Source organism: Mus caroli, chromosome 16 (genome assembly GCF_900094665.2).
Source record: "Mus caroli chromosome 16, CAROLI_EIJ_v1.1, whole genome shotgun sequence".
In the NCBI taxonomy this organism is placed as follows: Eukaryota; Metazoa; Chordata; class Mammalia; order Rodentia; family Muridae; genus Mus; species Mus caroli.
The window spans coordinates 14,773,469-14,797,390 of NC_034585.1; the positions used below are offsets into that span (position 1 = coordinate 14,773,469).

At 47.4% G+C, this 23,922-nt stretch overlaps 2 protein-coding genes across 11 annotated transcripts in view; both read right to left on the minus strand.

The window, feature by feature from the left end:
• Dgcr8 (DGCR8 microprocessor complex subunit) overlaps positions 1 to 9,392 on the minus strand; it is a 34,188-nt gene extending 24,796 nt beyond the window's left edge. Inside the window, exons 1-6 of one of the 5 annotated variants that reach the window (XM_029470338.1) lie at positions 9,265 to 9,392; positions 7,815 to 7,991; positions 3,847 to 4,846; positions 3,271 to 3,430; positions 635 to 777; positions 241 to 523 (exon numbers count right to left, since the gene is read on the minus strand). In XM_029470338.1, coding sequence (XP_029326198.1) covers positions 241 to 523; positions 635 to 777; positions 3,271 to 3,430; positions 3,847 to 4,566 — 1,306 coding nt within the window. In that variant the 5' untranslated portion in view covers positions 4,567 to 4,846; positions 7,815 to 7,991; positions 9,265 to 9,392. Of the gene's footprint in view, positions 1 to 240; positions 524 to 634; positions 778 to 3,270; positions 3,431 to 3,846; positions 4,847 to 7,814; positions 9,148 to 9,264 lie in introns of those variants that run through there. The other 4 variants (XM_021185281.2, XM_029470339.1, XM_029470340.1 and 1 more) reach the window with 4 other exon arrangements.
• A 6,421-nt stretch (positions 9,393 to 15,813) lies between these two features.
• The window catches only part of Tango2 (transport and golgi organization 2 homolog), a 43,983-nt gene continuing 35,874 nt past the window's right edge, over positions 15,814 to 23,922 (minus strand). For all 6 annotated transcript variants that reach the window (XM_021184738.2, XM_029470511.1, XM_029470512.1 and 3 more), the window contains 5 exons: positions 23,553 to 23,667; positions 22,771 to 22,841; positions 18,656 to 18,809; positions 17,657 to 17,761; positions 15,814 to 16,548 (listed from right to left, as the gene is read on the minus strand). In XM_021184738.2, coding sequence (XP_021040397.1) covers positions 16,428 to 16,548; positions 17,657 to 17,761; positions 18,656 to 18,809; positions 22,771 to 22,841; positions 23,553 to 23,667 — 566 coding nt within the window. In that variant the 3' untranslated portion in view covers positions 15,814 to 16,427. The remainder of the gene's footprint in view (positions 16,549 to 17,656; positions 17,762 to 18,655; positions 18,810 to 22,770; positions 22,842 to 23,552; positions 23,668 to 23,922) is intronic.

A 23,922-nucleotide genomic window follows, 5' to 3' on the forward strand; every position in this document is an offset into this window, starting at 1 on the left:
AAGAAAGAAAGAGGCTAGCTAGCTGGCACTGACATGTCATCTCCACTGAAGCTTTTGGCAGTTAGATCCTACATTGGGTGGCAGGGGCCTGCACTCAAGCAGAGGAAGGGCTTGTCTGGCCTGTGACCTGTATAGGCAAAAGTCCCCTCTCTGATACAACCAGGAACTAGGAATCAGAGAATATAGTAGGGGTGAAAACTTAGGTAGCAAGGAGGGAAGAAAGCTCCTCAGAATACTTACCAACTGATTCATCTTTGCACACCTCAACTTTAGCCTTCACTTGTCCCAGGGCTCCAGCGGCTGCCTCAGCCCCCAATGGGTCCTTCTCATCCAAGGACCCTGAGTCTCCACCCATGGAGTCAGGCTCTTCCAGAGGGAAATCCAGCTCTGCAGATCGACCCAAGGGCTTGACAGGTGACACCTCTCCACTGGGGGCAAGATCACAGTTTTGTTCTCGTTCCTCATTGTCCTTCATTTTCTTATAATGTAGACAGGGGATACTGCTTAGAGGAGGATCATGTTTCTGTAGATGGTGACATTGAAACGGGTTATCAGGACTACTTTTAGTCTGTCTGACAAGCTGACAAGCACTGAAAACTGACAAGCCTAAATAGATGACAGATGACTCCCCTACCCGTATGCTTCCTGTTCCCAAGAAGTAGGGTCTGGACCAAGTGACCACTCGAGACTCTCTGTGCAGGTATACAGGGACTCCAGAGTTATGAAAAGTCATGATCCATCCATCAGGCAATGGCTCTGTAGGTGGACGGCCACGACCTGCACAGAACACAAAAAACATCCTGCAAATCCTTTACAAGCACAAGACTGTCAAAGCCTCTTGAACAGGTCTTTGTATTTCTGAGGGTTTTGCCAAGTTTCTATCTGCCTGATGAGTCCTAATTGCACCCGTAGGATAGTATATGGAACAAGGTAAGAACTTCTATATGGAGAACCAATGCCCAAAAAGCCCTAGACAGTGTTGTTCAAGGCATGTCCCTACCCTAGCTTTTGCCTCCACACTTGGGAAAACATAGAACACTAGAATTCTCCTATTGTCACTCATAATAACAGGTATTGGAGTAAGTAAACTTTGCTAGTAAACTAGAAATGTATCAGCCACTGCTCCTGGTGACCAGGTGCATGTCACTAAATAACACTACCTTACTACCATAAACCAAACCCTGAGTTTGATTCCACAAACAAATCAAGTTGGAGAGATGGCTCAGCAGTTTAGAGCACTTGCTTCTTTTTTTCCCTTGGGGGTGGTGGTAGTGGTGTTTTTTTCTGAGGCAGGGTTTCTCTGTGTAACCCTGGCTGTCCTGGAACTCACTCTGTAGACCAGGCTGGCCTTAAACTCACAGAGACCAGTCTGTCTTGAGTGTTGGAATTAAAGGCATGGGCCATTATCGCATGGCATTCTACATAGCTTTTAAGATACTGCTTCCAACCCTTTCTTTGCTTTACTGGCAGTTTTAAGTACCAGACCAGTTTTCATCTTGTCTCTCTTCAATGATAAAACTAATACTAGGGGGAAAAAAACCAAAGACTTGGGCTGAAGAAATAGCTCAGCGGTTAAGAGCACCAACTGCTCTTCCAAAGTTCAAATCCCAGCAACCACATGGTGGCTCATAACCATCCGTAATAAAATCTAATGCCCTCTTCTGGTGTGTCTGAAGACAGCTACAGTATACTTACATATAATAAATAAATAAATCCAAAATAAAAGCACTGTCTGCTCTTCCAGAGGTCCTGAGTTCAATTCCCAGCAATCACATGGTGGCTTACAACCATCTGTAATGGGATCCAATACCCTCTTCTGGTGTGATCCTAAAGACAGCTACAGTGTACTCACATACATAAATAAATAAGTCTTTTTAAAAAAAAAAAACCTTAATGGGGGGGGGTGGGTATGGGGGACTTTTGGGATAGCATTGAAAATGTAAACGAGGAAAATACCTAATAAATAAATAAATAAATAACCTTAACTAATACCTGTTCTCACAGGTATTAGGAGCATTTTGATATCAAGAAACTAAAGAAAAAAAAAATATATCAACACCAGTCACCATCAGAGTGTGGACCCAGAGGGAATCCTGCAGGTCAGAAGCATGCCATAGGCATACCTTCCAGAAACTTGACGAAAGATAAGCTGCTTCACACACAAACACTGGGATAATTCAGGAGAAACAGCAAACAGAATGTAGGCCCCAGTACAATGTAAGACAGGTTTATCCCAGCCACTTATCTGACAGCAGGCAGTCAAATCCACTCAACTGAAGAGCTGTATGCTCCTGCCTTGACTCCTCCTAGGTAAGTGAACATGCCAGGGCTACTCCTGCCTGTGGGAAGCTCAAAGAGTCCTGAAGCCCTGGGGAAAGCATAAAGCCAACCTTCCAGGAACACCAAGGTAAAGACCACCTGACTTATCCTTCCCAGAAGCTGTAGCCAAGGGTTACCTGGTCTGAAATTGCCTATCATGACTGCTTGGTTACCACCAACATATGCAGCAATATCTGGTATCTAGCCTTGCAGACCTTCCCATCTCCTCTGCAGTTAAAGGACGGCAACATCTCCACCTTCTCCTCAAACCCTTAGCCTACGGTCTCTTATGTGCCTGAGCCCCATGGCCTTTTAACACCCCCACCCTCGACTGATCCTGGGATCACTACCAGAGTAATAGGTGCCACTAAGCCAAGTCCACATAAACGCCCATGTGACTTGTCCTATACTTTCCCTGCACTGGCAACAGAGCCTGGTAATCCAACCATGGGTGTTCACCAGCTGCTCTCCCATTGTCACCAGACACAGGTGTCCCACTCTGCACATCTCCCAAACACTTCTATTTCTATTCACAGCTTCCACCTGCCCCACAGTGCATGTGCCATGCTGCAGCCCAAAATCCAGCATCAGCCTGCTTCTGGTGCTTTCCTGATTCACTTAAAACACAACCAAAACTGAGATGGTAACTAACCTGCCAACCCATCTGGCCTTGGCCTCCATATCTGCAGACAACTGGTCTTTTATCCTGGCACACGTTGATACACCCCAGGCAAGGATTGTCTATAGTTCTCTGTGGCTTCCATGGAATTTGTCAAGATCTGAGTCTGAGTACTTGTGTCCGATTTGTTTTCTTTTCACCTCCCATGACTCTTCTATACTTAAACCTGTCTCTACCCAGATTGATGTCTAGCACCAAAGAACTCCCAAAATATTCTTGGGAAGGAAAGAGTTCTGGGGCCATGAAGCACTCAGGATTTGTGATGGACTCACTTTTGAGCACTGTTTTAATCTTGGTCATCATTGGCTGGACACTTGTCTCTCCATCAGATGGATGATCACTGTCTCCGCCATATTTTTCCTCCATTCGCCTCTTCTTGGGAGCACAGAGACCTTCTTCTAGTAAAGCGTCCACATCATTGTCAAAGTCATCCTGCAAAATAAAGTGTTCAGACCCTACACCCCTCCATGCTTTTGCACCAAGGACAAGTTTCACATGTATGAGGGAACACAGAGGAGCCCCTCAATGGGGACTGAGCATGCCCTGATGGCATTTGATCATCTGAAAAACAAACAGGTTGAAATGACAAGTGAAATCAACATGCCTACTCCAGGAGCACACCCAGCCAAAGAGGCTTTTCAGCAGCATCTGCTGACTTGGGTTGGAAAGAGACAAGGCTCAATGTTAGCCAAACTTTCTACTGAGGATCTTTCCCTTCTCCACATTAATATTTAACCTCACACAGGGTTTTGCTTTGTTTGATTTCCCTGCTTTTAAAAATAAAGCCACTTCCAAACCTCTCTTTGGGTTTTGCTCAGAGCCCTCCAGGGAACTGGTCACCAACATACCTCATAAGAGAAATTCAAGGCCTCTTCATCCACTCTGTCTCTTTGAACGATTGCTTTAGCCGTGAACCCGCCTGTTCCTTCTTCATCTAGCTCCAAATTGTCAGTAAAATCTTCTAACTCATCGAGCACTGCATACTCCACTCTCTTTTCCTGATCCAGCTCATTTTCCTCATCCTTCTTATCTGCACTCTCACCCCCTAGGCCTACCCCATTACCAACACTCCCGCCAAAGGGACAAGCATGCACGTCCCCACTGACAGGACTAAGGAGCTGGCTACACTCAGGCCGAGTGCTGCGTTCTACTCCTGTGTACAGCACCTTCCTGTCCTTACTCCTGCAGCTCTCAGTAAAGCTCACGCTAATCTTTACATCCTTAAGCAACTTAAGGTCAGGGGAGAACTTCCGGACCGCAGGTGCGTGCCGGGCAGTGCGCGGGCTGTGGCCACTACAGTTCGGGTCTATGAGGAGGCGGCCCTTAGAGAAGGATCCTTTGGAGAGAAGAGAAGCTCCGTAGAAGTTGAATGGGTCGTCGGCAGGAGGTTCGGACTGTCCATCACCACCAGAGCCAACGTCCATTACCTCTGCATCACTGGACGTTTGCAGGGGAGGTGGTGGAGACTGTTCATGGGGCAGCACTTGGAAGGGGCAAGCTCGGTTCTCCATCATCGCTTCTCCTGCGGGCTCACGCGGGAGAGGAGAGGGACTCTCATATGTCTCCATATTATGAGCAGTTAAGACTACTTTAAAAGACCAGAGTTTTAAACCACCTTACATAAATCTATACTGCTAACATGCACAAGTCCGTCGAGACCCGGTGTCGTCCTGCCCGCGCTGTACACACTGGCGGCTTAGTCAAGCTGGCCACATTGCTCTTTTCATTAATGTAGACAGCTTTTAGAACCACTGCCTCAATTATTGGAAATCACAATGCACTCAGCTTAAAAGATTGACGTCTAAGTGAGTCTATCTTCATGCCAAAGTGGCACCTTTCTTCTTCCACCTGCAAAGAAATTTAAAAATATCATCACAAATGACAGAAACCTTTTACTTCTCTGGTACAAAGTTAAAAGTCAAATGTTATCAATGGTGTAGTAAAGGGCCAAGATAACACTGCCTTTAAGGAAACCTTTTAGACATCAGAAAAAAATAACTTTAAATTTTAAGTCCTAAATTAAGTATTTTATCAACTATTCATTTTAATCTTTATTTCAGAAGCACAAAAAATACAGTCTTAGAGCTCAAAAAGGACTAAGACTTAAAAAAAAAAAAAAAAAAAAAGCTAAATTTTCCCACAGCACTCCCAAACCTGGTCTAGTGGATAAGCAAGCATGCATCACCATTTCAGGAACAGATGTAGAGTGCATGGCCTCCTTCAGGCCATAAGAGGGACATCAATCCACTCACCTGCAAGGGCTGGGTCAGTCAGAGGGCGAGTGAGACCCTCCGCTCAACTCTGTGGCACTAGAGACCTCAGAGATATAGCCAGGCACTCTGCTACCCAGGGACCCCCTCTCCTGGGCCCACAACGTGGCACGTGGACAGGACAGTGATGCAGCGTGCTGAGGTCACCAGGAGTGGCAGCATAGATCCATTCCCAGTAGAGGAAGGGTGTCTGTTGGGAAGGGAGCCTGCTAGTATTGGGGGAGGGGGAGGTGGGACAACATAGGAGAAAGGTAGAGCCAAGGTAGAAAGGGTTCTGGGTGCCATTTGGAGCCTAGCTCCAGGCTAAGAATAGTGAGCTATCAGTAGGGAAGTGACTCTCCTTATAAAGAAGACTCACAGCTATGCCAGGTACAGGACTGCACCCGATGTTAGGACAATTCTCCAAAACAAAGATGTGGAAGCAGCTCTGGAGACAGTAAGAAAGTGTCACGGAATGGTCTATGCTTGCAGACCCTATGGGGGTGGAAAGCAGAAAAAAAAGGTGAAGAGAAAGCTTCTCTGCAGACACTCTAGCACCCTGGGGAGAAGAAGAGAAGGAGCTGTAGGTAGCCCTGTCTCACAGTGCTCAGGCAGGCCATAACTCTGGAGCCCTGAAGAGGTCTAGGGGAGGAGACCACATGGGAGTAAAGCAGCAAAACCACCAGAGGGAAACAGCAGAGAGGGAAGTGTGTAATGCTAGGAAGCTCTGCTACAGAGGATGCTTACAAAGAGGGATGACACGACAGGGAAGGCACATCAGCAGAAGGCTGGCCACAAAACCAAAAGATCCACAGAAAAAAATGTTATTGGCAAAAACACATGCACACGAACGCACACATGCACACTCCCACATCATGCACAGAAACATGCACATGCCATGCACACAGTTACCGGTGCAGATATACATACATACATACAACCATGCCCATGGGTGACAGCTTGGTTGCCCCTACAAAAACTCATATCAGACTCCAGAAAGGACAAGAGGACAGAAAACATCAACTATATAAGCAGCTTACAGTAAAAGGATTGAGTGGGGTGGTTATGCCTTGCTGAAGGTACATAAAAGCCAGAGGCTTGTTTAGGTTAAATTAAACCATTTAAAAACTCACTTACAGTGTACTCTGAGAGGTGCTTCCAAAAACAAGAGCTAATAACCCCAAGGCCTAGCTACAGCCGGAAGGTCAAACTATACTGTGACTTTATGTCCTATAACTGGCAGTGGCCTAACAGTTTTTAATTCAATGAAAATTTAACAAAACACCGCTCCAAAGGTGTTCCCATCAAAGGTGCTTATGAATGACTAAGAAGAGAGCAATAACTAAAAAGCCAGGAGGGAGATCAAAGTTTCCTGGCAAACAAGGACCACTGCAGAGGACAAACTCGTCAGCATGCTTAATCCTAACAGACCTCAAATAAGACCAGGACAGTGCCTGTTAGGTGTGCAGAGATCACAGCAAGTCAAATCTGTGGTATCTGAGGTAGGATATGTTAATGGTAAGAACACTCAAGTAGCCAGGGATTGGAGACAGAGTGGTAGAGGATAGGGAAGCATACTGTATGTTAAAAGCAGTGGGCCAGTGAGGAACTACAGATGAAGGCAATAAAAGAAGACATTAGTAAGTGTTAAAGCAGGAAAAGCTTTAAAGAAATATATATATCATAGGTGGGGACCCTGAGGCCCTGGAACAGGAAAGTACACATCTTGCAGAAGCAGGCAAATTGTCCAGCTCTGGAGCTCAGCAGCAACCTAAGGTAAGTTTCTTACCTTCCCTCTGAAAGCTTACTCAATTCATTAATCAACTATTTGCTGAATGCCCCATAAGGCATACACACCATGTATATGTGTTAAGCACAAAACAGATAAAACACTTGCCCCACAGAGCAATTACACTTCCCCCACAGAGCATATTAGTGTGAGATGGATAATAACAAGAAAAGTATCTATGATGTCACATGCTGACAAATATTCTGATAAAACAAAGAAAGATAAAAATCTAGAAAGCAGCTTCTAAAAGATTACACAAGGTTCTACAGCCAGTGCCCACCTAAGGATGAAATAGATGGAGCCAGATGGCTAACGAGGGTAAAAAGGAAGGTCACTGTAGAAGATACTTAAAAGGAAAAGCAAAGACCGGGGGGCAGAGCTATGGTGTGGCCACGCTAGAGATAGTATGCTGAGGGAAACTGACCGAGCAACAAGTATTCAGTTTTTTACATTTTTATCTTGAGTAGCAGGATACTGCATAGAAGGGATCAAAACAGTGGTATCAGTGATCCATGGGTAACAATGGCAGTTACACCTCACACAGGTCCTGCTCTAAGGATTTTATGCAATTCACTCAGTACTCTGACAGAAAGGTTAAACAATTTGCTCAAGGTTACAAAGCTAGGAAGTGGTACAGCTGCTGTGCCACTCAAACAAGCAGGCCTGAGTCTGCACTACCTCAGTTTTATAACACCTTACAATTTAATGAATCACTCTGTGTCCAGAAAACCTAAGAGAGTAAGAGTGGGGATCAAATTAGAAGAGTTTAAAAGCTCACCAGATAGCTTGGACAGGGACTTTAGGTTGCAGTTTCTGGGAAATGGTCTGGTGTTGTAAACAGGTGGCAAGGCTTCTTAGGAGATGCATGCAGCCTATGAGAGGCACCAAGGTGACTTTAGACAGGCATAAGGATTGTTCTGGCACGGACTGTGGTTATATCTTGGAGTGAATCAACCTATTTGGTATTAAAGTGAAATAAACAACTAGAAGCAGGAGATTGGAGATCAGAAGGGAGGACAGACAGCATTGGAGATGGGAGTCATGGAAGATGTCAAAGGAAACTGATGTGAAAACTACATGGGATCACATGGGAGGGGAATGATGACAAGAGAAGGCCAAACTGGGCAAACCAGTCAAAATCATGTTTCTCACAAGGTAAAATTCAGACAGCCACTGTGAACTGCCTGCTCCACCACATGTCTGGCAACGCAGCTCAAAGGGTAGCCCTCCTGCCTGTGAACCTCACTATTCTTCAGCTGACTGGATCTATGGATGCAGATCTTGATTTGCCAATTAGACTGTGAGCAAGTCAGACCCACTGCTGGCTCCCCTGGACCCTGGCAGAGGGCTTACCCAAAACATGTGAACAACTCCTACTTGCTGAACGCATGGCCAGTGCTCCGGCTGCAGCCTCCCGCTCAATCCAAAGGCAGTATGACCTCATCAATTCCTTTGTCACCCCGCAAATCCTATTCTAAACTGACAGGCCGCACTCGCTGGGCCAGCCTTTCACTACCTTCGGTTAGTGATGGATTACAGTGGGAACTGAGCCACTTCCAAGGCTGGGAGTCTAGTTTGAGCCAGCAGAGTGGGCACCCTAATAGTGACTGGCATACAAGAGTCAACAACCCACCCAACACAGGACATCTCTGCATCTGGCAATAAGGTACATGCAAGCATGCAAGATGGCAAATCAAATTCCTACCATGAGCAACCCAAATCCACTGGATGATACTACTTGACATGTATCGCTGTCAACAGGTTGCCACTTGCCATTTATTTCTACAACGTTCATTGTTACTGTAAAACCACATTCTGATAAGCTACATGACACTTCATCCACGGGTAATTTGGTGGAGACTTGGGCGGTTTCTTGGCTTTTTCCAAACAAACAAAACAGGCAGAGTTCAGGGCGTTGAGGTGTCCCTGCCCACACCTCTCCCGCCAGAAGGCGAGGCGATGGCTTCGGGCCCACCGCCCAAGGGGCTTCGTTACCAGGCAGACAGCACCCTACGTTCATGACGCCTGGGCTCCGGGCCCGGCCCCCACTGCACAAAGGCCGCGACTCCGCGTGGCCCAGCCCGCCTAGCGCGCCGCGCCCCGCCCCGAGCCCCGGCCTGTGGCCTCGCCCGGGAGGGGTGGGGGTGGAAGGAGGGAAGGAAAGGGCGCAGCCTCTCCAGGCCGCAGCGCCCGCCGCCCGCGGGGCGCCCATCGCGCCCCGCACCTACCTGTGGCGCCCGCGACCTGCCCGAGCCGCCCGCAGCCCGACCACAGCCGGTCGACCCTCACCGACCCCGGCGCCGCCACAACCCGCGAAGGCCCTTGCAAAGCGCTCGGCTCTTGAGACCCGCTGCCGCGCGGGCGAGCGGAAGGCGGGCCTTGGCGGAGGGCTACCAATCACGGCGCACAGCCTCCGCGCATTGGGGGAGCCGGGAGCGGGCTGAGACAGCCGCCAATCGGCAGCGCGAGGCGCGCGCGGCCCAATTGCGAGGCGCTATGGAGACCGGGTGGGCGGGACCAGCCGCAAGCCTGGCACAGCTAACGGCTGTCGCTCGGGGTGGGGCTGAGCTGCGGCCGCGGGGCGCGCCGGGAGAGAGGCGCGTAGAGGCTGCCGGGAGCCGGGGAGCGCGGGAGTGCGAGGGACGCTGGGAGCTCACCTATGAGCTGGCCTCTGTTGAGCTCAATAGTCACTTTTGAGTTTGCGAATGACAATGGACCTCCAGCTCTGGGTCGTCCCAAGGACTATGTTGGAGGTACACCCATCCCAGAAAGTCAACGGACAAGATGCGCGATGCGGAGGACAGGAAAGGAGTTTTACTCGCAGTGTCATCACACCAGGAAGGACAAAGGTCTGATGACTAAAAATCTGTTCGCTGTGCTTACAGCATCCTCCGTGTCAAAAAAGGAAGGAGAAGCAGAGCCGATTGGGGGTCCTTTTAGTTTGGGGTGGACCTTAGGTAGGCCTTGCAGACTTGTGTCAGTGCCAAAGACCATAAAGAGACTTAAGCTGTTCAAGACTCATCAGACACCCGTGGTAGCAGTATGAGACTTAGAAAAATTCTTTAGGCCGGGCGTGGTGGCGCACGCCTTTAATCCCAGCACTCGGGAGGCAGAGGCAGGTGGATTTCTGAGTTCGAGGCCAGCCTGGTCTACAAAGTGAGTTCCAGGACAGCCAGGGCTATACAGAGAAACCCTGTCTCGAAAAACCAAAAAAAATTCTTTAGGACAGAAGTGACTCAGAAACAAAATGAAGTTACCCAGGTCTGTTCCTGAGCCCTTCAAATCCCGAACCCACAAACCATTACTTCATTGCTATAAGCCCGGGACTAAGGTGGGGATAAGTTATATTCATACTATCCAGAACCTCAAATAGTTTAGCTTTCCTTTAGGTTCTCATTCAAGTCAATAAATGTAATAAAAATTTTATAGAAAACTGTCTGCCGTTAGGCAAACACTTCAGTAATTGCTGCTGGACATGAAAAGTGGATGCTAAAAACAGGACTAAAGGGTAAAACATGTTGAAGAACTCAAGGTCTCAGCACACTTGCGTTAATGCTAAAAGCACTGAGCTATATCCCTACTGTTGGGGAGATTGCATCTATTTTAACAAAACAGAAAAGTTTCTCCCCCAAATTCTTAGAAATTGCAAATGGCCGGTCAGTGGTGGCCCATGCCTTTAATCCCTGCACTTGGGAGGCAGAAGCAGGTGGATTTCTGAGTTTGAAGTCAGCCTGATCTACAGAGTGAGTTCCAGGACAGCCAGGGCTACACAGAGAAACCCTATCTAAAACAAAAAGAAAGGCCTGGCCTGGAGAGATGGCTCAGCAGTTAAGAACACTGACTGCTCTTCCAGAGGTACTGAGTTCAATTCCCAGTAACCACATGATGGCTCACAACCATCTGTAGTGGGATCTCATGCCCTCTTCTGGTGTGTCTGAAGACAGCTACAGTGCACTCATAAATAAAATAAATAAATCTTTAAAAAAGAAAAGGCCACCAGCTGTAAGAGGCACAGAGGTCTGTGTGCTTACAGGTAAGCATCAAGGGACCCTGGAATAGGTGCTTCTTCAAGGGAAGGAGCCAAAGAGAGGAGAGGTCAAAGAGTCCATGGCAGAAAGATTTTTGTAGGAATCAGAAGCTAAAGGAAGGGAAGACATGAGGTGAAGAGATTTAGTTAGGGGTGGGGTGAAAAGAGCTGATAGAAGCTACAGGTACTGAGTGAGCCTGGGGGCCTAGAGGTGCTTTGGTATGCTAGGAACCACAGCCATTTGTCCTGACAACCACCAGAGTCCTGAGTACCTTCAAACCTTTAGGAAAAGCCCAATGCACACTGGGAAGAACTAACATGGGAATGAATGTTAAAGTCAGCACCAAACTCTTGAGTGCTGAGATTAAAGGCATGTACCACCACCGCTTGATTTTAAGGTTTTGTTTTGTTTTTAATGTGCATTGGTGCTTTGCCTGCATGTACATCTTTCAATGTTATGAAGGTCCCAGATCCCCTGGAACTGGAGTTACAGATAACTGTGAGCTGCCATGTGAGTTCTGGGAACCAAACTCTGGCCCTCTGGAAGAGCAGCCAGTGCTCTTAGGTTGTTTTTTAAAGAAACAACCTGTGTTTCAGTGTTTAGCCTACATGTAGGTATGAGCACCAGGTGCTTGCCTAGAACTTGTGAGTTGAGTACAGGGGACCAGATTTACTGAAACCAGAGTTGCACCAGTGAGTAAACACCATATAGGGGCTAGGGACCAAACCCAGGTCTTCTGCAAGAGCAACTAGTGTTCCTTTTTTTTTTTTTTTTTTTTTGGAAGGGGATGGAGAATTGGGAGAAGGGGCAGAGGGGGAGGGAAATAGGGAGAAGGGAGGAAGGAAAATGTGAGGGGAAGGGGGAAGTGAAGGGTCACAATTAGTGTTCTTAACAGAAGAGCCATCTCTGTAGCCCATGATGCTATTTTTTATTTTAATTTGTATTTTATTGTTATGTGTACGGATGTTTTGCCTGTGTGTATGTCTGTGTACTATGTGCATGCCTGCTGCCTCTGGAAGCCAAAAGAGGGTGTTGGCTTCCCTCTTAATTGGAATTATAGATGGTTGAGTGCCACCACGTGGATGCTGGGAACTGAACTCAGTTTCCTTGAAGAGTAGCCAGTGTTCTTATCCTTGCAGCCCCTGCTACTCCCACCATGATGCTTTGTTTTTTTAAAGGGTCACTTTAAAAAAAAATTATTTATTTCATGTATATGAGTACACTGTAGCTGTGTCTTCAGACACACCAGAAGAGGGCATCAGATTCCCATTACAGGTGGTTGTGAGCTATCATGTAGTTGCTGGGAATTGAACTCAGGACCTCTGGAACAGCAGTCAGTGTTCTTAACCGCTGAGCCATCTCTCTAGCCCCCATGATGCTATTTTTAAAATAGATAACAAATGCTCTGGCCATAGCTTACCATCATTGATCCTAATACTGGGTCTTAAAATGCAGCATGCCCTACTAAGTAATAGTCTTTAACTATTTGATAGCTTCCCAGTTCTTCGGGGTACTACAAAACACAATTACAGTGTTAGCATATGTGTATTTTCTCTCCTGCCTTTTCCTACTAAGATAGGTTCATTGCCCAAGGTCATTTGCTAAAACGTAACATTCTGTAAAGGGCTTTTTTTTTTTAACATTTATTTACTTACTGTATGCTTACGTATGTTTGTGGGTCCTGTGTCCAGTGGTTTACATGTCGAGTTCAGAGGACAATTTTGTGGAATAAGTTCTCTATTTCTACCTTGTGGGTTCTGAGAATCCATTTCAAATAATTACACTTGGCAGCAGGTGCAGAACCATCTAGTCAGCCCAAAAAAGACTTTTTGGTGTGTGTGTAAAATTCAATTCAGAAGATATTTTATGGGGCTGGAGAGATGGCTCAGCGGTTAAGAACACTTGACTGTTCTTCCAGAGGTCCTGAGTTTAATTCCAACAACCACATGGTGGCTCACAACTATCTGTAGTGGGATCCAATGCCCTCTTCTGGTGTGTCTGAAGACATTGACAGTATACTCATATAAATAAATCTTTAAAAAGAAGAAGGGGACTGGTGAGATGGCTCAGCGGTTAAGAGCACTGACTGATCTTCTGGAGGTCCTGAGTTCAAATCCCAGTAACCACATGGTGGCTCACAACCTCCCATAATGAGATCTGAAGACAGCTACAGTGTACTTACATATAATAAATAAATAAATAAAATCTTTTTAATTAAAGAAGAAGAATTTATTGAGTTGGTTTTTTTTTTTTTTTTTTTTTTTTTTTTTTTTTTGGTTTTTTCAAGACAGGGTTTCTCTGTGTATCTCACTCTATACCAGGCTGGCCAGGCTGGCCTTGAACTCAGAAACCTGCCTGTTTCTGCCTCCCAAGTGCTGGGATTAAAGGCATGCGCCACCACTGCCAAGCTGCAGCAGGCACTCTTATAAGCACAGCTTGTCTTTGTTTTGGCTTCAGGTCTCTGCTTCCTCACCTGTGTGGTAACTAAGGGACCAGAAAGCTCTTTTGAGCAGGGTGCCTCACAGGTAAAGCTGTATTACTTTCCTCATGCTACCACAACACACACAGTGGTAATAAATACCTTATTCAGAAGAATATTTGCCTTACTTGGGGTTTGGTTTTGATTACAGTTTTAGTTTTATGAGACAGGATCTCACTAAGTAGCTCAGACTTTCTTTTTCTTTTCTTGTTTTGAGTCAGGGTTTCTCTGTGTAGCCCTGGCTGTCCTGGAACTCACTATGTAGACCAGACTGGCCTCAAACTCAAGAGATCCACCTGTCTCTGCCTCCTGAGTGCTGGGATTAAAGGCGTGCGCCACAGTTGCCTGGCTTGGTCTCAAACTTTGTGTAATCATCCTGTCTCAGTCTCTGGAGTGCTAGGATCATAAGCATACATCACTACATTTGGCTTGTTTTCCTTTTTGGAGATGGCTGAGGTCTGACTGCAGTGTCAGGGCTGCTAGACAAGCACTGGCACTGAACTAGATGCCCACCAATATAGGAGATACTTTTAGAGCTTTGGAGCCTGGGTGTCAGGATGGAGGTGGCAGCAAGGCTGGGCTCCCTCTACAAGCTCCAGGTGCACCTTGACTGCTGTAGGACTCCAGCATACATGGACTCGTATCTGCATGTGTCCTATTACATAAGTCACAACTGCCCAGCCTGGTCTACAGAGTAAGTTCTAGGACAGCCAATGCTACACAGAGAAACTGTCTAGAAAAAAACCAAAGAAACAAAAACAAAAAATAAACAAGTCCCGAGATTTGAATAGCAAAGAATGACTTTAGATTATCATCATCACCTCTACAAAGCCCATCTCCAGACAGTCTTACTCTGCAGGACTGGGATGAGGATTTCCTTTTTGGGAGGATAAAACTTAGTCCATAAGAGAAGCTACACTTTTGGGTCACCTCTTCCACAGGAAGCCACCGAGAAGCTCCAGGCCGACTTGGGGCAAAGGACTCTATGACCAGGGTTTGGAAAGCATTCCCTGGCTGCACAGCAGGACAGACACAGACTAGACATATGAGGGGTTCCCATGAGAGTAGGAACCAGTATAGAACAAGGGTGCAGGATCTACAACCTGTGGGGCCCAGCGAGTGTGGCACTCGGTATCTCTTTCTTCTTAGGCCTAGGTGACGTGCTTTGTCACCCCTTCAACCTTAGTTTGAATCAAGCAGTATTTCTCTTGGACCCCAGAGGATAGTAGAGACAGGAAGGGTAAATTCAGGCTCTTGCTCTTCCCTAGAGGGACCAGCAACTAATCACATTCAGTCTGGAATACCCAGTTCAGAACCATCCTGGCTCACTACTCCAAAATACTGAGACAGGTGGCTGAAGAGGTACAAGGAGCCTTAGCTATGGGCTTGTAGCTGGTAGGGCAGAGGAGCATGGTTCCCTAGGTCTAGGGTAAAAGACACCCCCTTGACCTCTCTCTACCTCCCCAATCCTACCATCCTCTCATTATCTCTTCTTCTAGGGCCTCCTTATGAACCAAAGGATCCTAGGAACTTTGATGACTCCCCGGTGGTGGCAGCTCACTCTGTAGTCACAAACAGGTGCTCTCACACCCAGGACAGACAGGCAGACGGATGGCTTGACCTGCAGGCATCCATCAGTGCTCCAGAGCTTATGTAAAAATAAAGATTCTCAAGTGGGCATCTGACCCACCATGACAGTTCCAGTTCTGACTGTTGCCACCACACAAAGGAAGAAAACCCTGAAACACCGTTAACTTGTAGTGAGTTGTTAACTTGTAGTGAGTTGTTAACTTGTAGTGAGTTGTTGTTTTAAACTCAGTTATGTTATATGAATATTTTGGTTTTAATCCCAGGTGTGGGATAAAAGGTTGTTTCGAAGCAGGTGATTATGATTTGCCTCATGCACTGGCAGGGGCGTAATTTTTGCCAGTTTCAGATAGTTTAACTCCGGGGACTCTGGAGAGGGTACAAATAAGAGACCCCAGAGAGGGCCTGAGGAGGCTGCTGCTCCTGGTTGCTGATGTTGCTGTTTAATGAGAAGTTGGAAATATCCTAACAATGAAGATTGGACCTGACCCAAGGAACTCAATGCCCCTATCAGTAGTAAGTAGCCAAAAGAGGTCCATGCCCACCCTCTCTCCCCTCTAACCATCTTTCTCTCATCTACTAAGTTGGGAGGTTGAAAGGGATTAGGGTACAATAAGGATGGAAGGGAGTAAGATATATAAGAACCCAATAAAATAGTTTTTTTAAAAAAAAGCCAACACTCATTACAACTTCAAAGATTTATTATCAACTGCACATTCAAGTTCACATTCCTATGGTGTATACCATAACAAGGGCAATGGGAGATGGAAGGGACTGGTTGAACCACTGGTTGAGATGGTCTTGCTCAGAACCCACAATCCTGGGCGAGCAGGGGTCTAAGAGATCCCAGGGTCCACACTACAGGACTGAGAAAATGCACACAGGGTCCTTGTATATGAAGAACCACTGAACACACATGAACACAAACAAATACAGGATCTCCAGTTTCTGTAAAGAGTCTGCTTTTGTTACCCGTCCATGGATGAGACCCACTGCCCAAACATGTGAGGTGAGAGGCATGATCCTACTCATGAGTCAGGTGCACACAGTGGTAGTAAGTAGGGTTGAGCAACAGGTCTGTGTGTTCACATACGGCATACCCAGGCCTGAATCACACCTAGTATTTAACTCTGTCGTTCTCCATTGGTACAAAGAGAAACCCTGAGCTGAGTATGAGGACACAGATCAGAATGACCTGGTCCTAGGGATGCTGGCTGAGCCAGACATGCAGGGTGGCCATGAAAGGTTCCTGTCCACGCTGGCCCTTCAGGACAGCATCCTAGGAACCTGGCAGGGGCTAACTCTGTAGTGTGAACTCATAGGTGTTGGTCTCCCAGCGAGAGGTGTCTTTGTCCAGCATGCTTCGTTCAGTGAAGGTCACGTGGCCATTTGCATCCACAAGGATGATGGTGTTGGTTCTGAAAGAAAGCATCCTTTAGCCCCAGCCCCACGTTTTAGCATCATGGCTGGGACCAGACCTGAGGTAGGAAGGGTACCCATCATACCCAAGGTCTGAGCTAGCTACTCAGCTCTGGCATCAGGTGGGCTATTTAAATAATAGCCTCAAGTTTGAAGACATGAGGGGTTCACCAGAGGCATCTGGGCCCTTGGCCAGCACATAGTGGGAGAGTCCTACTACTGCTGCTCTAAAACACTTCAGCTTGGCCTGACCTTTTTCTATAGCAAGACCCATTTCACAGGTTGGGCGGTAGTAGCACACTCCTTTAATCCCAGCATTCAGGAAGCAGAGGCAGGTGAATCTCTGAGTTGGAGGCCAGCCAGGTCTACATAGCAAGTTCCAGGATGGTCAGGCCTATACAGAAACTCTCTCTCAAAAAACCAAAAAGGAAAACAAAAACAAAACAACAACAAAAAAGGAAAAAAATATCAATTTACCACATTCCTTACAGGGTGGTCCCAGATCCGACCCCACCAGCAGTACACCAGGCCCCCAGATATCTGGTCATGTTTGAATGTTCAAGAACAAGAAGTTAAGCTCTCAACTACTTGAGGTACATGGTCTGTTCACCTAGAATTCTCCTGTATCTCCTTCTTCCTCCACGGGCCCAGGCTAAGTCAGCTGGCTCCCTTGCTTGTTCCTTCTAGCCCATCCTGAGTAGGTTCTCATGCGTGAGCTCCTGCCCTTCAAAAGAGCTGGCACACAAAAGAAAGACCAGCTCATAGCTGCCATCCAGCATGTAAATCACAGGCTCTGGAAAATCAGTGCCAGGGCATCTGCCAACCAATATCTGCCAGCAGAAGCATCCCAAATGCCATCTCTGGCTTCTATGAACAGGTGAGGCAGCCAGAAGCCCCACCTAGGATACAATGGCAGCTTCAGGAGGCCAGAGCTCTGACCCATCTGACCTATGCACCTTACCTAAAGGATCTGATCAACCTACAGTTAAGTCTGAAGAGACACTCTGGAATGCACTGAGTCAGGGGTGGTGCCTAGCCATGGCCAGCTGTATTGTGGGGGCTACCCAACAGGAAGGGAACGTGCCCAGCAGTCCCAACCCTGATTACCTGGTGCCATAGGTGGCACAGCGGACACACACAGCTGCATACTTGTTCAGCATTGGCTGTACATACTCCTGTCCCTGGTCCTCAATGGCTGGGTCTGGCAGCTGTCTAGAAGAACAGAGGGCCAGAGAAGCTGTTAGTCCTTACTGCCTGTCTGTAGCTTATGTATATGGGGACCCCTATATGCCATGCTAGCTGCCTGAGATTCGCGAGGAGCCCTGTGGGGAGAGGAATCTTAGGCTTATTCATAACTTTCCTACTTGGCTTCTTCTACTTGGCCACCCTTCCACTCCAACACTAAACCTAGGCATCCAGATGGCACATACACTCTCTATTGTGTCTTAGTGGTGCCCTGTGGGCATTTGGTGATACACAAGAACCCACTGAAACCCTGAGACTCACCAACCAGCACAACTTGTACCATGACTATAGTTATCAATAAGAAAAGCCAAAGCCATAATTGGCCTGCTCAAGTGATTGAGGACCATGTGGGCACATGGCTGAGCAAAGTGGCATGGTGGACATCCGGATTCTGACCTAGATGGCTAAGGCCCAAGGGCCCAGAGTCTGAGGGTGCCCCATGAAGAAGGCTATGGGCATGGAAGAGGGTGTGTGTGGGGGGTGTTTGTTCCTTCCAGGGACAGGTGTGCTTTTGCCTACTGCCTAGCTTCAAGGTCACTGGAGACAGGGCATAGCAAACAATGTCAAACCCTGTTCTGACTGGCTTCTGGATTCTTTGGCTCTTCTCCCTAAGGTTTGCTGAGCACAGGCCCCTGGCTGCACCATCTCTTATTATCCAGAGCCCCACTGGACATCCTGTATGCTTCCCCAAGATGAATAGGATTGAGTCTTAAGTGCGTAGAGGAACATGTCAGGTAAGGCATTCCTACAGTTGATGAGTCAATCTGTTTGCCAATCGTCCCAGACCTTGAAGGTAGCAGAGCCTGCCTTCTTCCCTGCTCTAGACCAGTGCGGCTGCCCCAGAGGGTCTTGCTCACTTACGCCTCCTCATTGTTGAGGACATCTAGGAGCTGAGTGACAAGGACGTCCTTAGGGAGTGCTTCGCTCTTTTCCACTACTTCCATGAAGAGTTGTTTGCCAAAGCACAGCTTCTTCCAAGGCGTCTCCAGCAGGGCATTGCTTAGCCCATAGGTTCCTATAGGAAGAAGGTCAGCCTGGCCATGCAGAGGCCACAGGTAGCTGGAGCAGATGGCTTACAGTCAAGCATCCCAAACAAGGCACCTGTAGAAGCCAATTCCGATGTAGGTCCAGCTGGGAACCTAGACCATCACTCTGGTTCTGCTGCAGCCCCCAAGGCGAGGCTGTCAGTCCTATGGCACTTCTTTTTCTTTCTGGACTAGTTTGGAAGACCATTCCATAATGGAGCTGGGAGATTCAAAGAATGGAGTTGGACCTGACCTCTCACACTATGTAAAAATTACCTCAAAGCCAGAAAGATGGCTCAGTGGGTAAAGGCCCGTGCCACCAAGCCTGATGACCTGAGTTCAAGCTCTGGGACCTACCTGGTGGAGGGAGAGAACTGCCTCCTGCAAGTTTGTTCTCTGACCTCCACATGCAAACTGAGGTGTGGGCACACAGGCGTGTACAAGCACACACACATGCACAACAGAGAGAAAGGTTTGAGGCAAGTTTGTTTACATGAAACCTATCTCCAAAAACCACTTTAGGATCAAATATGGTGGCATGTATCTGTAATCCCAGAACTCAGGAGGCTGAGGCAAGATTTGGCAGGTTTGAGGTCAGCCTACGTAGCAAGCTTCAGGTCAGCCTGGGTTGAATGAGACTGTGTCCCAATGTGAGTGTATCTGCTAGCGCACACACATACATACACACAGGCAGTAAACACCTTTGTAAAAAGAAAAAGCTTCATGACCCAGTGAGCAATGATTTATTAGGTAAGACAACACAAGCATATCAACGAGATAAATGGGACTTCATATACATTTAAAGTTATGTATTTAAAAAATGTGCCAAAGAGCCGGGCAGTGGTGGCACACGCCTTTAATCCCAGTACTTGGGAGGCAGAGGCAGGCTGATTTCTGAGTTTGAGGCCAGCCTGGTCTACAGAGTGAGTTCCAGGACAGCCAGGGCTACACAGAGAAACCCTGTCTCGAAAAAAAACAAGAAAAAAAAAAAAGTGCCAAAGAAGTTAAGTAAAACACAAAATGGGAAAGGATTTCTGCAAGTTAGATATCCAATGAGATTTGTAGATTATAGAAGGAACTTTTACAAGACTACAAGAGAACACAGTTTTCAGATGGATAGATCACACCTGTAATTCCAGCATTCAGAAGGAGGCAGTAGGAGAGTCAGAAGCTCAACACCATCCTTGGATACACTGAGTTTGAGTCTGGCTAGCCTGGGATACATGACCCCCTAATCCCTCTCTGAAAAGGGAGAGGTAGTGGTAATGATGTGGGGTTGGGGAGGTAGGTAACAAAGGCCTGAGGATGTAGCTCAGTGGCACAGTATGTGCTCAGCATGTTTACAGGCCTGGGTTTCACCTCTAGAACCCTCTCCCTAAAGAGAGAGAACAGCAAGTCTTGGTGGGAGCTGGGGAAACAGGAACCTTTGCAAACTGCTGGCAGAGGTGTAAAATGGTATAGATGCTTTGGCAAACCACGTGGAAGTTCCAGGCTTGAATGGAGTGAGATGTATGGGCCAGTGACATGGCTCTGGGGTAAAGGCACTTGAAAACACCAAGGCAAGTGAGTCAAATTAGAGGTCAGCTTCCCCCACATGGCTGCTTCCACCCAAATGACAATGTCCAGAATGCATAAACCCCACTACACAGGAGATGAGCGGGGGCAGGTGCACATAAATCTGGGGGTTTTTGGTGGATAACGAAAAAAAAATTGGAATTACTGGAGCTCCCCATGTAAACCAGTCTGGCCTCTAACTCATAGATATTTGAAATTGGCCTGCCTCTGCCTGAGTGCTGGCATTAAAGATGTGCACACTATGCCCAGGTCACCATCAGTTCTTTATTTTAAAAATGTATTTGGTGTATTAAGATAGAGTCTCAGTATGTAGCCTTGGCTGGCCTGGAACTCAATGTATAAACCAGGTTGGCCTGGAATTCATAGAGAATCACCTGCCTCTGCCTCCCTGAGTGCTAAGATTTAAAGGTGTGCACCAACACACCCAGCGTCTGTTGACTGTTAACGGTCTCCATTCTGACCTCAAACTATGATCTTTCTGCCTCAGCCGCCCGAGTACCACCACTCCCAGCATATAAGAAACACCCTTCCTTCTTTCCTTCCTTCCTTCCTCCCTTCCTTTTTTTTTTTAAATTTATTTATTTATTTACTTATTATATGTAAGTACACTGTAGCTGACTTCAGATGCACCAGAAGAGGGCATCAGATCTCATTACAGGCGGTTGTGAGCCACCATGTGGTTGCTGGGATTTGAACTCAGGACCTCTGGAAGAGCAGCCAGTGCTCTTAACCACTGAGCCATCTCTCCAGCCCCACCCCCTTCCTTCCTTTCTTAAGAAAGAGGCTTGTCATGGAGCCTTGGCTGGCTTTGAACTTACTCTGCACATCAACTGGCCTTAAAATTATGACTGTCTTTTTGCCTTTGCCTTCCTAGTACTGGGATTTATAGGCTTGTGTCACCATAGCTGGCTGTGTGATAGACTTTACATGCACAGCATATGAGAGTCACGTTTCAATGAAGGTTTGTTTTTTGAGAGTGTCATTCTGTAACACAGGCTGGCTTGGCACTCACTATGTAGTCAGTGCTGAATTTGAATTCAGGGCAAGTGGCCTGCTTAAAAGCAGAGGTCTGAGTGTTTACTAAGAGTATGTTTAGTAGGTGTAAGACTGTAGGTTCAATTCTCAACACTAGGAAAGAGTGGATAAAGATCAAGTAGAGGCAAGTTCAGGAATAAATCATGGAGTAGATGGGAAGAAACTGTACTAGAAAATAAGCTCCCGTCAGGGAGTCTTCCACTCTGAGAACAGCAGGCCTCATGCCCCAGCTTCCAGCTGCTCTCCCAGAAGCTTCTGGGACACTTGAGATTGGGCTGGTAGGAGACGGACTCCTAGGATACAAACCCCCTTCAATGGATCTGCAGACCCCAAGGAGCTGAAACAAAAGGGCTCTGCAGCAGAGTGGCAAGATCTGGCTAAAGATGAACCCAAATGACTGCCTACACTCAGGACATCAAGTCAGACAGCAGCTGGTCCTCGGGGTGCTACTGGACCTGTTCTGGGGTTTGCACAAGAAGGGGAGCACAAACAGCACCAAGGGCACTGAGGGCACCATAGCCAGAGTGCCCACAGCTGGCAGAGAGTCCCTTGTGAGCTGTGTGGGAGAGCTAGTGGGATGGACTAGAACCTATGCTTTGGTGTGGGCTGCCTGTTCTAGGATCTTACCAGCACATGACATCCTGTCCTGGATATAACCCAGCAAGTTGGGGGAAGCTCTGGAGCCCCTTGGCCTACCTGGAGCTCAAACATCCCCAGACGGTCATGAAAAGCTGGAATTCAGTATTGATATAAACCTGTGTTATGAATTCTGGTATGCAGCAAGCCAGGACCACAGGCTCTACAATTATCCCTGGTTCTAGTAGCACAGGCAGGATAGGACTATCCAGCTTTCCTGGGGGCTCCACCCACCTCCCTTAAGTTCCACCTGGAACACAACCTTTTGGGCCTCCCATTGCTCCTCACTGGGCAGGAGTGACATGTGTCCTGCAACCTTAGTAACCTGTGCCACCTGCCTAAGAAAGGCTTCATGACTTTGAGATGAGGAAACTATTACAAATGAAATCTGTCACAAGAGGTGGGATATGGATGTTGTTGAGGACACTGACTCTTTCCCTAGGGGTAGGGATACTTGATATGAGCCAATGGCTCAGTTGTAGGTACCCAAGTTAGTGTACAAGGCCCACAGACCCAAGATGTTACCAGCAAGGACTGTCCACAGGCTGTGACTAGAGAAAGCAACTGGCCCCAGGATAGTTCACCCAGTGCTGTGCTGCTGGACCCCAATAATGCTGTTTCCCAGGGGTCTTGCTTAGTCTTACCACAGAGTATTCCCAGTATAGGAGCAGTTCCCACCCTGTCTAGACACCAAAGCAGGCTCACCTGGTGTCAAGACAATAGGCTCAGGCTCCCCCCGGTTTCCATAGTAGCAAACAACATCTCCTTTTGCTGTGCTGTGAATAGAAGCCAAAAGCCAGAGAAAGTCAGATGGGAGTCATAAGCACCTCTGTTCCCAGCACTGCTCAGTGATCTCACGGTCCTGCCTCTAGCCTGGGCTCGTTATTAGCACAAACAATGGCCTACTTCAGCTTAGCTCTGGGCCTGAAAGCTAGGCCAGAGACACCAGGCACTGTCCAGCCCTACAGGTATACTTCTGGCTCACTATGGAACTAGGGAGGAGAAAGACAGACATCTGCATATAGACAGACAGCAGCCTCCCTCTGGAGGAAGCTCATAGCATTCACTGACATCAGGGGTAAAAGGGAGATAAGGATATTTACCCCCCTGAAAGGCTAAGCATATAAAACGTGTGTTCCTACAGCCATATCAGCAATATGAGAACCACCCGGGAGTTCATGGGCCTAGTGAGGACAGACTGCCTGTTATGAAGCATCCCACAAGATGGGATGATGCCCAGCTGCAGTCACCCCAAGCAAGAGGCTCCTCAGGCTCAGCACTGCCAGCTCTGCACTGCAGTTCTCTCATGTAGGGAGCCAGTGATCTCTACATCCCTATGGTCAGTCAGCGGGTCTGAGGCAGCTTAGGCCCTGAAATGCTTGCCAAATGCCCCTTAATTGAATTCCTGGGAAAGGAAACTAAACTGACTGGGGCAGGGACCTGTAGAGAACTGTTCAAGGCCTACCTAGTTACCAAAGCAAACCCACCTCAGGTCAGCTGCTATGATGTTAAAGCCATTGTACAGGTGGCCCTCTGTAGAGACCTTCTTCAGGTAGGACAGGCTGTCCATGTCACTGGTCAGAAAGTGAGACACAAGTTCACCTGTAGGCAGGGCACACATATCAATGGCCAAGACAGCAGATGTAAATTCCTGCCCCAGGAGGACATAGGAAGAGGGGTTCCACTGGGAATCCAACATCTTGAGTCAGCCATACTTTGATAACTGGATTATTATGGAGAACACTTTTTTGTTGTTTTTTGTTTTTTTCGTTTTTTTCGAGACAGGGTTTCTCTGTATAGTCCTGGCTGTCCTGGAACTCACTTTGTAGACCAGGCTGGCCTTGAACTCAGAAATCC